The sequence below is a fragment of the Aythya ferina genome, assembly GCF_964211825.1.
Source record: "Aythya ferina genome assembly, chromosome: 11".
Taxonomy (NCBI): domain Eukaryota; kingdom Metazoa; phylum Chordata; class Aves; order Anseriformes; family Anatidae; genus Aythya; species Aythya ferina.
Window position 1 is genome coordinate 20,389,957 of NC_140307.1, and position 13,783 is coordinate 20,403,739.

Genomic DNA, 13,783 nt, shown 5'->3' on the forward strand with positions numbered 1-13,783 from the left:
CCTCCACAAGACCCACTGCAGCCAGACGTTTTCCAGAGTAACTTTGTTTAGATGATTGACGTTGGTAGCCGTCCCACCTTCCTTATTTGCCTCGCACTCCCCCACCCCAATAGCCAATATTTTGATGATTTATTAGTTGAATCCATATATGTACTTATCTTGTTAGCTTACAGAATGATGGTAAATTGATACTTTATACTATTTTAATACACTAACTCAATAATCAGAAATTATGGATTGAAGCTAACTCAGAAACTCTTTCTCACTGTAAATACTCTAATCAGTGGTGCTTGTCAGTTCGCTTTGAGATACTGTACTCCACTTACATTGTTTATCTGACATCATTTGTAATTATATGTGATTCACATTCTTTTGTGACATTTTAGGCATATCTTTGTGCATTCTGATACTTGCAGGTCAGAGGATACTATGGGAGTGTGGAATATCACTATCATAACTGTCAAAAGTAATAATTTACAGGAAAGCTTTCAGCCATCAGGCCAAGTCAAAACAGAACACAGACAAGCCATGGAGAATGGCTGAAGAACATAAACTTCTCAAAAGGAAGTAGGTCAAAAGTATACATGTCCTCACACCATAACCCCTACCAGTTTGTTTTTCTAAGCACAAGGTAACCACAGAAAGATGAGAAAAGAACTTTAGAAAAGTTGCAGCCTGTTTCTCAGTCTGGTAGCAAAGTCAGATTCAGATTCCACACTGCGGATGTAGCACCACATGACTTCAGCTAAGCAGCGGGGCAGGGACATTAGCCAGTACACAACTGTAAAAGGCAGCAGATAGAGGCAGTAAATCACCATACTAAGAACAAGGTATGTGCAGTGTGCCTGCCTGCTTGCTTGCTTAATTTCTGTAATGGCACCAGAGACAACGTTGTAAAAATGGTGCTTACATCAGTGTAATCAGGCTGAACTGCTTGCAAACACAGTAACAACCAATTTACTCAGTTCACAATACAGTTATGGTCAATAAGCCTCAGGCTGATAAGCAGAAGCTATCAAAAGAACATTAACAAATTACTCTAGAACTATGCAAACTACCTCTCTGAATGAAACGTCGGTGGAGTTTAGGTTGTCATCAGAGACCCACGCTGGTGTTTCTGTTTAAGTGGATCCTGTTATACAGGTGAAAAGACCAAAGGGTTTGTTCAGCTTATATGGGTGCTGTATAGGGTAAACGGCCACTTGTAACACCATTAATGAGAGAAAATAGAAAGAACAAACAGCAAAAATACTCTCCTTTTCTACTCTGCTTTTCCTTTGTGTATTTTAAAAATGAGCTGAAAAGGAGATAATACTTCTTTTATATATATAAATACATGTAACATATAGGAACATCGTTCATTTTGATTATTTTTAAAATAAAAAAAAAACATCTGCCAGTGCCTTTTACTGAAGAACAGGTTCCTCAAAATTTGTTCTTCCTCTCTCGTCCCACATCCACTGCATTAAGTCCATTTCCAGTTTGAACCTGGAAGTCTACCATGTGTCCCTGTTTCACTACAAATTGGGAATAATTCTGAATGAAATGCTAATGAATGTAATGCTGTTTTTTTTTTTTTTCCCCAACTTAATGCTAAAACTCTCAGCAACAGTCCCACAGAAAGAAAGAACAAACTCTCACATGTGGCAGTCTCTCGATGAACTCCTTTCTCTCAATGAACTCCTTTTTACATTTGAAGGAGTGCCCATTTACAAACATCTGTTGCTGAACTGTAGAAATGCAGGTGTGTTCCAGACAGTTCTGCTGAACCTGCCTTTCACCCTTCTGAGAACTGAGCAATACCACATCTCTGACTTTTGCTGCCACTGGCAGGAGACATCACACTGGAGTTCATGAATATTACTCACTGGCAGCAACAGGAACGTCTCCACAGTGGCTGGAAAGACCATGCCAGCACACTGGTCATGCACACTTAAATAGGAGCTGTGGCTTTGCAAAGCTGGCCTGAAGTAGAGCTCCTAGGTACTCTCACTGTATGTTACACTCTTGGGCACAGCTGCCTGAGGTATTATTTCATTTGCAATTGCCAGATAAAACTTTGCAGAAGTCAGAAGTTGAGCATTTCACCCTTCACTTAGTCTGACTGCATGTCATCTCCATATACAAATCAGCTACCACTTGATTGCTCAAATCATTTAGACTTTATGAGCCTGGGCTTATTAAATAAATATCAGAAGTCTTGCAGAGGAGGAATGTTAGCAATTAGGACAGTGCCACTCCCCCGTCCCTTTACATGGTCTGGTGAATTGTGCCTGGTTAAGCGCTGGGCCTTGCTTCGTCCCAGCTCACCAGCTGTCCAGCTGCGTACGCTGGGTAAGAGCGCTGCCTGAGCTTGAGCAATTTTTGTTTTGAAACTCAGCAACGATTGGCAGGACCACCAAGTAGTAACTGGCAAGGGTTGAGAAGAACCCTCTCCACAAGACAGCCCAAGGCATCCCTGAAACATGATTTGGTTTCTAATTTAAACAGGCCCTTGCTGACACAGGCTGGCCTTCTAATACTAGGATGAGAAGCATGTGAATGGAGGGGAAAGCATCATCTGTATATAAAACAGTTTCTACTTACTATTGAAACAAATGGGCAAATGATTGCCTTTTTGCTAAAACGAGTGAGAGGGCGAAGGTCAGAGGAACTGAATTATTGCACTGGAAGTTAATGTGAAGACTAAATTGGAGAACCTTGTGTACATATTTGATACTTGGAAAAGGACGGTCATATGGCTGAAACAGTGAGCTGAATGTCAGAAGGTCTGGGCTCAGTTTCTAGCTCCACATTAAGTTTCTTGTGATTCAGGGAAAGTCCCTTTAACTCATCATCACTCTGTTTCCTCAATAAAATTAGAAGTATCTTCCCCTTCTTGGTAATTAGTAAGTACTGCTTTGGATTCTTAGATGATAATGATGTAAATATATGTGACTTCATTACTAGAAACTGAAAAAACGTTTTGCTACATGAGTTCTCTGGCTTAAGGCTTTGACATAAAACTACGCAAAGGAAAAAATTGCTAGAACAGTGTAATAAAAGGAGATAATGAGTGCCTGTCCCAGGGCAATACCTTGTTTCCATTCAACGTGCAACACATAGAAGCCCCTTAAGGCACAACCTGTATGAATCATCTATTATTTGCATCTCATGACAGGGTTTGTCTCACCTGTGAAAATACTGAGCTTCTCAGATCCCAGATTTCACTGCACAGTTTGGCAACATCTCAAGTGTATGTCTGAACAGTACCTTGGAATGCAGCATTTACTTCCCCCTGGCTACACCGTGGTTCCTGCAGGGTTAACTCGGAGCATTCTCATAGCCAGGTTTAGGGGAACCTCACCCCAGGCTCCACTGTGGCATCACCTACCAGGCAGTTAAGGTCAGAGGCTGCCAGCCACTCCTCAGTAGGGCTAAAAGTACAACTATCAGGAATAACTAACATCATTCCCATTGAGTTCTCCAGCAGCAGAAATAAGCCCTAAACAGGTGTTCTTGCAGAGCTACGTGAAAGGAGACATTTGTTCTTCATGACTCACTATGGGAAATAGCATTGAAAGACTAAACCCCATCTGCACATAGACTACACTTTCATCCCTTAAATTATGATCCATATGTAAGATCACCTTCTGCTAATCACAAAATATAAATAGTTTTATGCACCTGAGACTCATGAGTGTGAGTCTCATGCCATCCCTAAAGCACTATTTCAAAAACATTAATAAATCATCATTTAAGTCTCCATAGATTTTTACATACTTTACTTTAAAAGCATTCCTATAAGGCTGCTGTTATCTTCAATTTAGATACAGTACAGATATTTACATGATTTGTTCAAAGTCATACAAAGCCCAAGTAAGAATTCAAAAAACTCCCTTTTTCCAGTATTGCAGTTTATTTCTCCAAAGAATATGGTCTCAGGGAAACCACTGCAGAATGGGTTTAAAATCATTTTAAGATGATGGTAATGAAAAGTGGTACAAAACGATACCAAAATCAAAGTACAAAGGGGTTTGAACAGCAGCATTACAACTAGAAAACAAATGATTTCGTTAATTAGATGTCCCAGCTGTCTGTGATCCACATATGCTACTGCCCTCCAAATTTCTTTATTATTGTTTCAGGGAAGTTGTTCCAACAGGGCAGGCTAGACTAGGACATCATTTGTGAAGAACATCTATCGTAAAGACAGTAAGTCCTAAGCCATCACCTACATTTTTGAACAAGCAAAGTGATACATTTAACATACTTCAAAAAGTAAAGCTCAAACACCAGGATATGTTTTCTTCAATTTCATCCCACCCTCAAATTGCCTCCACCCTAAATCCTAACCCAAGCCAAGAATGGAGGTATATATAATACTCCTGAGTAAGTAACAGGTTGTCAGTTAGATAAAATAAATTAAAAGTCTTGGGTCAGAATAAAATTATAGAAAAACGTAGACTATATTAACAAAAAAGAGACATAGCAGGTCAGACCAAAGCCACATCTTGTTCTGTATCTTATAACAGAAAGTAGCCTCTTAGTATGGAGCAAAGGCCAAGTATAGAAGACATTTCCCCAAAACATTTTTTTTTGATGCACGGCTTCCTGAGCTGAACATGAATTCTGTACACTTAGAAACCAATGATGGATTTATTATACATGTATATGAATTTGTCCAGACTCCCCTTTAACCCATTCACAGTTTTAGCATGTGGAACATCCAGTAACAAGGACTTCCACAACTTCTCGGATAATAAGCATCTCCCGTGTATGTTTTGAACATACACCTGACTAGCTTCATTTGATACCCTCTGGCATTGTGAGGGGTAATGAACAATTGATTCCCATTCACTATACCAATTGCATTAATCGTTTCACCTTATCATTTATCTCTCACCTCTTCTTCAAGCTCCTTCTTCCAAAGAGTCCTAGCTTATTTTTATGGAGTTCATCCTGTACCTTTAATTGTCCCTGTGGCTTTTTACCTGAACCTTTTCCAGTTTAATTATCTTGGTTTGTAAGAAAGGACAGAGGCAGACTTCCAGCTTTTCTAAGACTATCTCGGAGAAAAATTCACTGTATCTTTTGTATCTTTTTTGTATATATATATTTATTTATTTATTTATTTATATTTATATACAAATATACAATATATATACAAAAAGATACATATATTTTATTTATTTATTTATTTATTTATTGTATCTTTATGTGGCAAACAAGCCACAAAATAGTGGCTCATATGGTACATACAGCAATGCAGCCTCTACCAGTTAGGAACCTGAACTCTTCCACCCCTTTCACTGAGGTTACTGTCCTGACACTCCAGCCAACAGGACAGGCTATGCAACCACGTCAGCCATGGCAAAATCCATTTGCTAAACATGTTTTGCAGTGGCATGGGTGAAGCACACTGCTACTTTCTGCAGACCACAGTGAAGGCTGTAAACATGAGCCATAATAAGCAGGGAATGGAAACTTAAATATCGAAAGTTAGTCTAGCAAGACCTAGAGCTATTTTGTATAGTTAGTTTGTTTAGGCTCTGAGCACATGAGAGGGACGAGCAAAACATGACAGTAATAATAGCTGGTAGTGAGTTAAACCTTGAAATCTCCCTGCTGATCTGTCAGGAAACACTAAATATTGTAGCTCTTGAATGCCAGACCAGCTATGATACATACAAACACAAGCAGTACTTTTATATCTGTTGGCAAGTACACATGCCAGATTGGCTGTGTGCGCGTGGGGGATGTTTAGTGTCAGGGAATTACATGAGATACTAAGTTTAACATTTTTGTTGTTTATCCAATATAAAAGATACAGCACAATAAATGAGAATATCCCTGAGATGAGATGAGAATAAAACAATACAAAGCAACATCATTAGGAGTCAAATCTCAGTGCATACATTTCACTCACTTGCCTGATAAGCAATTAGGCATTTAGAAATATAAACGAAGCAATAACCTACCAAGGAAGCTGCTGTCTCTTAAGCGTTTCAAAACTCAACTCAGGTTTTAGACATCTTTAGTTGGAGCATTTGGACAAAGCGAAAATTAACAATATACAAAACCTTCTTCAGGCTGCTCCTTACTTCTGCACTCTTTTCAGAAGCTTAATTCTAAATTATGCTCAGAATGTATCCTATTGCAGGAGGCAGCACTTACCATTTTGTGTATCAAACAACTGGCCCCCATGTGCAGGCATAGGCTAGCCTTTGATCTAAGAGCTCTACTACCTACTTCTGCTTTTTGTTTGAAACAATTTAAGGTTCTCCCTGATAAGGAGCAAGTCAATCTTGGGTTACAAGGAAAGAAATTACTAACACTTAAACCTGTTTTATCTTTGAGCCACAAGGTTTCCTATCCAGCATGCAGAAAGTCTAACCTGGGAAATCATATTAGTGGAGATATAATTTAGTCTGACAAAGAAGGGTTGTGATTTTTTATTATTTGTTGCCTTATGTGTAGTTACTCTAGATAGAGAGATTACTTGTAATAAGCCCTCATCAATAGCGCTGCATCATGTTACCTTATTTTGTTGTTTTTTAATGGAAAAAGTGGATTGTCAGTAAAATGATACTTTTCACTAGTGTGTATTTTTCACTGTATGTTTACTTTTCAATATGAAACACCTAAAATTCAGGTTTTCATTTTCAAATGAATATTTCAAAAATGCTGAAGAACTGATAGAAGAGTATTTCTCTATTTCCAGGCACAATCCACCATTGTATTACATTTGACCTTTTATACCCTGATACTTCAGTAGCATGACAACTCACGAACCACCCAGTACAGCTTATTTGATTCTCTATTGTCTTATCATTTATTTTAGTTTCTTTCATTTTGATATTATTGATAATGACTATGAAGGTTTAGACAGGCAAAGATATTTAGGTATAAAATGTGTAATAAAATGTGTAATAAAAATGAACAAAAAAACACTTACAGAAGTTTTCCTAAAAATAGCAACCTCCTAAGGAATTATTTAAGTGAGAACAGACAAGGGAGTTTCGACTTCAATAGTCCCCTTGCTCACAAAGAGGCCAAGGGCCAACTGCTCTGATTTTCACTCAGTGCAATGGGTCTGGACAGTATGTGAACTGTGACAGAATTTGTCCCTATATAACTGTCATTGTCAATATGTTCCATACCACTGATCAATCCCTTTCAATCTCACACAGACCTTTAAAGAAGTAAACTTGTGTAAGCTTAAACCTCTTAAAAGAGTAAGACAATTAGTGAGTAGGAGACAGGCAAATATTTCTTAGTAAAACAGAATTAGTGTTGCTTAGTACTTTTTTGGAACAGCTTACTCTACATTACCCAGAAACCTGATATATACAAATCCAGAATGACAGCAACCAAAATAAAGCAGCCTTCTCTATAAAATGATAGTATTAAATTACATCTACCTCAGTGGTTTTATGTAAGTTCATTCCAGCCAAAGTTAAACATGCTAGATTTTCTATGTATAACAAGGCAGGAATAGTGATAACTAATGTTCAAAATGGAAAAAAAAAATCCCGTTTTAAAGTTTACCGTTCATGAAGGGAAGCTCTACGAAGAGAAGAATTCATTAACGAGAGTTATTTTTAGACTGTCATTTTCAGTGCTTCAAAAAGCTATTCAGCATGCATATTTAACTAACTGGAGTATTTAAATATCTATTGATCTATTGAGCCCAAAGTCCTGCATGTACATTTAGTTTCTCTACAGCAATACAGTAATGGCTCTGCAATGCAATTTCATTAATGCCTTCTCTGGTTTAATCTGAAAAGTCAGACTCTGTTACTTCTCTTTACAGAACGTTGGTAATTTTATGGCAAGTTTAGCACCCAGGAGATTTTCTGTGAAATCCTTTGGGGTTCACAGAATACAGGACTGAAAAGTGAGAACACGCATCTAAGAGTAAAAAAACATTTTCCATCACTTAAGTCACATTTAAAGTTAAGTTAGATGTTGATCTTTTATTTCTATCTTTGCATGTTTTATATGTTATTATATATATATATATGCATGAAAATAACTTCTGAAATATACAGCACCATGTTTCATTTATTAGGGCATAAAATTATGCCCAAATTTTGAGGTTATTTCTACGACTAGGAATATCCTTATTTTTAATATCTAGTCTTGACTAGGGATAGATTGCAGAAAGTTACCATCTGCTTCCAGTTTGCATACAAAATCCCAATTAGCTAAACTTCATATATGTTTTGCAAGGTAATTATCCTTACTTTTTTCAGAAATAGGAAAGAATTTGTCAGATAGCATCTGAATGTCCTCTTAACCACAGCAATCTTAGCTTGACTTCGTCTGCCCTCTAACATACTCAAATAAAAGGTTATCAATTTGGTTGATGAGAGATTATGGCCTTTGATTACTGTTGCTCTGAAGTACTCAGTTTCCCCTTGATTACAAACACACAGTCAAATTTAACAAGTTAAAAAACCACAAGTTTTAATTCCATAGGAAAAGAAAGGATTTTTAACATTTCTCAATATTAAAAGTACTTTAAAATACAGCATCTAGGTACCATTTTCTGTGTAAGCAACCTGAGGTTCTTACATAAATCATCTGAGCATGAATCTATCAAACATTTTTGATGCAGCAATATTATAAAACGATCCTAATCAGAATTACCAGCATATATTAATAATTTCAAAGTCACACTATCAGTATGACTACTCACAGATTTTCTTGTCAAATATTAAAGCCCTACTGCATACCAGGAAAATTATCAGGAAGGGGTAAAGTAACCAATTCATGTCCTTTTCTTATCATATACAGGCTTCAGAAATAAAGTAGAGATGATTCATGTTGGTCCCTCTTTTCTCCCACTGAAATCAATGACATTACCATGTAGTGTAGCTGCTTAAATACAAGACAACGTTGAATGTTTTGACAATCCCACACTCCAATTCAACTGAGCTGTAGTGTGATAATATTGAAGCCCATAGACTCAGTGCCACTACAGGTTAGACTGAGGTCCTTTAATCAAAATTCTGTCTAACTTATAATATAACTTAACTTCCTATGCTCAACATTTCACATTAAATTAAATAAACCCTATTGGCTTTATATCTATTTTTGCCAATAAGTATGTGCACAGCTGCCCAGTCTTGAGCAACAGAAAAAAATATTAGGGTGGCTGAAGAGAACTTAGTACCACAAGATTTAACATTTGGACAGCAACACTATCATCACATCTTTCAAGTAAATATAGTTATTCAAATGTACTAAATGATTTTCTGTACTTATTAATTCCTACCATGAAACACATAGCTGGGACAATTTAGAGCATTATTCCATTTCCTTTACAAAAAGTATCTTTTCCTGATGAAAACTTGTACAAAAGATTGATTTTGTAACAGTAAAATGAAAATCACTTTAAAATCAAAAGCTAATACTGAGCATTGCTGTTCTTTGAGAGATGCCAGCAGAGTCTTACACTGGTATCCTGTTTGGAGAAGAAAAATGGATTCTTTTTAAGGATCGCATTCTAAATTTTCCATCTTGCTATTTCAATGCTGTTGTACTGCTGCAACTGGTTAGCACTGCACATCTGGCTGAATTGTCTTGAACTAGTATTTTCCCTAAACTATTGTGTATGTGTGTGATGGGTTTTTAAAAAAATACTGTATGCAAACTGAAACAATGCCCTATTGCAGACTGCTACACACAATAATTAGAGAGCATATTTTTTTCCTGATTTTGTTTTCAACGTCAGGAAAAAAAAAAACAAAAACACAAACTATTTTTAAATCAAGCCACCATGAAATTCTAACTATGTTTGTACAGTATTTTTCGTTTAGGGGTTTGTTTTTTTTTTTTGGTGTCTTAATCTCATAGGCCCAAACATCACACTGGAAGTGTTATCTCACAAAAGCTCTAAATTTCAGCAATTTTTACTCTACAGCTACTATTTTAAACATAGATTTATCAGGAAAGAGAGAGCACACAAATATTCTAATAAAAACAGTTTCACAGAAGCAAAACAGATAAATGTTCCATTCAGTAAAAGGTCAATTTTTCATACCTTTGGCTACAGAAGCCCTACCATTCAGCCAAATTTGATTCCAAAGCCAAAAATTTCTGTCCTGCTGTTACAGCCCATAGTATTAAGATTTTGCAAAGTCCATCAGACTAATGAGGGGTAAAAAGTCAATCTTTTCTCATAAAATTACCACGACAGCCTACTCTAATGACCAAATATTGTTACTTATAAATGCTACCATTTACAACTTCTGCAAATCTAAGCGTTTGAAAATAAAATAAAAAATAAAATAAAAATATAATAATAATAAAAAAAGATGGGGGTGACAAGACAAGATAAGTGACTATTTCTTCCTTAAAATTAAACAGAAACAAATATCCAGAGCCCTAAAAATGTAAGATCCTGGATTGCTTTCTAGCAGAAAAGATCTGGAATACCCCTACTTCTGTTCAGCTAAAAATTTCCCTGCCATGGGGGAGCTCCCAGCTGATACACAGCCAGTATTACTAGATCCTGCACAGATACCACTTGACACCAGCAAAGGCTGCATTAGGAGCTGTAAAGAAGTCACGAGAGCACGTTTTATACTTCTGAGGGCTCACATGCCTAGATTACTCTAATTTATACTCAGACTAACACTGCCTTATATGAGGCAGTTCCACAAGGCTAAGCAGAAGTTCAGTGCAACAGCGAACCTGGATCTGGCTAGACATAAGAGGTCTCTTAACACTACATAATAAATTAACCAAGAACACAACAGATTTGGGAAAAGTTTGAGCCTAAACAACAGTAATCAGTCTACAGAGCTGCCATCCTCTGTCTTACCCAGCACAACCAGGTGTCTCTGTCTGTACAAGCACACAAAATCTTGGACATGTTCTTAACTGCTCCTGTGGTGGCTATTGGGAATTCTCATCTGTACATTAATTGCTCATTTTTCATCACAAGTGCAAAATACTTGGCTGCAGACAGCTGGAGTTCCTGGCAAAAATGTGAAATTGTGTCTCTTGTGTTTGTGCAACTATATTTGAGACACAACATTAACTTTCAGCACCTTTTCCAACCAGCAAGCAGAAGGAATTTTGGTTTGATTGAACAGGACACACGAGGAGAAGGAAAGACATTCAGTAGAGTCTCTGTCTTTCTTTTGTTCCTCCACAAGTTTCTATAAAAATGCTGAAAGAGTTTTGCACCTTTCTTCAGAAAAAAAGTCTGGCATAATGCCAACCAGTACTCCCAAGCCATGCGTAAATTTACCTCAAGATACACACTGTATCATTTATTCTCGGGAGAAAGCAGTATTTCTTGGAATAATGAAAACCTGGCTTCTGGTTTTCCACTTACAGATTTCTACTACCTAGTAAAACTTGGGTTTTCTGACTTCTGTCAGTTTTATGGGTTTTGCAGATACCCAATACTCTCTGAACACACGCACTCCAGTGACTTTGATCAGGAGTTTCCCAGCTTAGCTCTTTTGGTTACCACCATCAGAGATGGTGCTGACCTGTGTGATAAGACCATCTCTGCAAAACCAAAAGCTTCTTGGCAAGCCAGGTACACAATTATACTATAAAGAAGCACATCTGTCACTTCCAACCCTCTTCTTGCAAAGCTGCACTCATCTAACCGGGGTCCCCAGTTCCATGTCTTCCTCTACCATTGCACTATGTCTCACCTCACAAACTACAGCCTCTGTTAAACACCCAGTCCCTTACTTAGCCTTTGACCACACGCTGCACCAACACAAAGCAGGGTGACAATGACTGTAGCCACATCCTCCTCCCTGGAAAGCCAGTGCACCTTGCCAACCCTGCTTCTTGCTGCCTTAGCCCTGCTTGATACCTTCCTGAAGCACTTTGAGTTGTGCAATGTGGCTTGGAGAACTTACTGTTGAGCAGATTGCTGCAGCTGCAGCAACATCAAGGAGCAAGCCACAATGGATCAGAAAAAGCTTTCTGTGTGGAGCTGTTTACCTTATGGCTCCGATAAGTGCTTGTATACAAGCACTGTTAACAGCTGCCATCACCATGTACCACTTCAAGTTGGCTTTGTACCACAACGTGGGAATGTCTGACTTAATTAGACAATAGGCACAAATATGTGTAACAGTCACATTTAGATCTGTTTTTTTCTCTTCCTGACAATGTTCTAATTTAAGATCCTAGTTTCACTTAACCAGACATTTTTACTGGAGAGAACTTCATTCCCATACAGCACTTTCAAGGACCATGACTCCTCCAGAACTTTTTATTACACAAGCCAAGTTCTGCTAACACTTGTGTTGGTAACAGGTCACATACTTGGGGTTTGTTTTTAGACTAATGTTTGTTTAAAAAAGTGAGGAATACATTTTGGATTATAAGTATGTTCATTCCAAAAAAACTGTGAAAAGAATAAGAAGAGTCAGATGGAAGAATTTTACCTCTGCTTTGTGCTGATTATATAATTTATCAAGAAATTGTTCCACAGGCCTCCAACAGATGCTATGCTGTTGCAGCCATGAAAAGTCATTCAGGGAGAGGGTAAAGGCCTCGGGGGTGTGGTCCACATGCTTTAGCACATATATCCTCAGTCCTGGCCTGCAAATAGCACATCTGGTCCAGGCATGGACCTCATGGTTGGCCAAAACACAGGCTTACAATAACGCTCCTTTTTTTCAGCTTTAATGTAAGCCTGTTTTCTTGCCAAAATCAAATCCTGCCAAAATTTGGCCAAAGATGTTTGCTCAATTGTGCAATATCTTAAGTTTATATCCAACAACTCTTTGCAAAAACAATTGTATCGTGTTTTTAATGTTTACAGGCATTAACAATATTTAATTTTACGTAGAATTTTACTGCTGACACTCTTGTGTTTTACAGTAAATTACCTTAGAGAGGGTTTTTCCATTAGCTCTTAGTGTCACGAGTCCTGCACAGCACACCAAAGCACTGGAGCTAGAAAGACCAGAACTTGGAGGGATGGTTCCATCTAGCAGACAATTCATTCCAGTTGGGTTATTAAGACCAAAATGTTCCTAACAATGAAAAAATAAACAATCTCAGTTTCAAGTACTGACAGGCTCAGGCTTGCAATTATCTGACACTTAGAAAGAGAATCTTTCTGCTGAGTTGCTGGAACCAAAGACCTGCTTCTGGTATCTCCAAAATAAAGTGAAATTTTCATGCTATTCTTTAAGAACAAAGCCAATGGTAAGGCTTCAGCCAAAGGTATGTCTGCAGTTCCTGTACACAAACATACATGGACTGACAGAACTGCACCCCAAGCAGAATTCAGTGTGGGCTAAGTGCCCAAGAATTTACCAAGCTTCGTGGGTGGGTTTTACAGCACTGGCTCAGCTCTGAGCTGTCATGGTGACAGTACCGGAGGTTACCAATCATTTGACACCCTCCTTTCATCCTTTTTTCCTCCACTCCTCACTAAATGCATCCCAAAGAGTTTGCAGTCCACTTCATGCCTCACTTTTAATGCTGGCATGTAGTATTAGGGAGCTAATCATGCTGATCAGGAACTAGTAGCCATGCAGCTGTGTTCAGAGCCAGATACTCATATCTCCTGAAGCACCCACAGGACTGGCACTGAAAAAAATATAATGGTATTTGAAGAACACTATGCTTTAGGAGGCACCAGCAATGATAGATCTGTCATGCTAATTTTAGAATAAAATTTGAGACATTTTTACATACGTAACAAATATCACAGATAATATATTTAATAGAGAAGTCATAAATCCTCGTGTACATATTCTTTTAATTACTCTTTAGTTGTGTCTTTTTATCTAGCATAACTTTTATA

The 13,783-nt window shown here is 37.7% G+C and overlaps 1 protein-coding gene across 6 annotated transcripts in view; it reads right to left on the bottom strand.

Annotated features, from left to right (window-relative positions):
- GALK2 (galactokinase 2) overlaps positions 1–13,783 on the bottom strand; it is a 53,571-nt gene that overhangs the window by 24,668 nt on the left and 15,120 nt on the right. For 5 of the 6 annotated variants that reach the window (XM_084532912.1, XM_084532910.1, XM_084532909.1 and 2 more), the window contains one exon: positions 12,858–13,004. The exons of the other annotated variant lie outside the window; for it this stretch is intronic. In XM_084532912.1, coding sequence (XP_084389038.1) covers positions 12,858–13,004 — 147 coding nt within the window. The remainder of the gene's footprint in view (positions 1–12,857; positions 13,005–13,783) is intronic. 6 annotated transcript variants of the gene reach the window in all.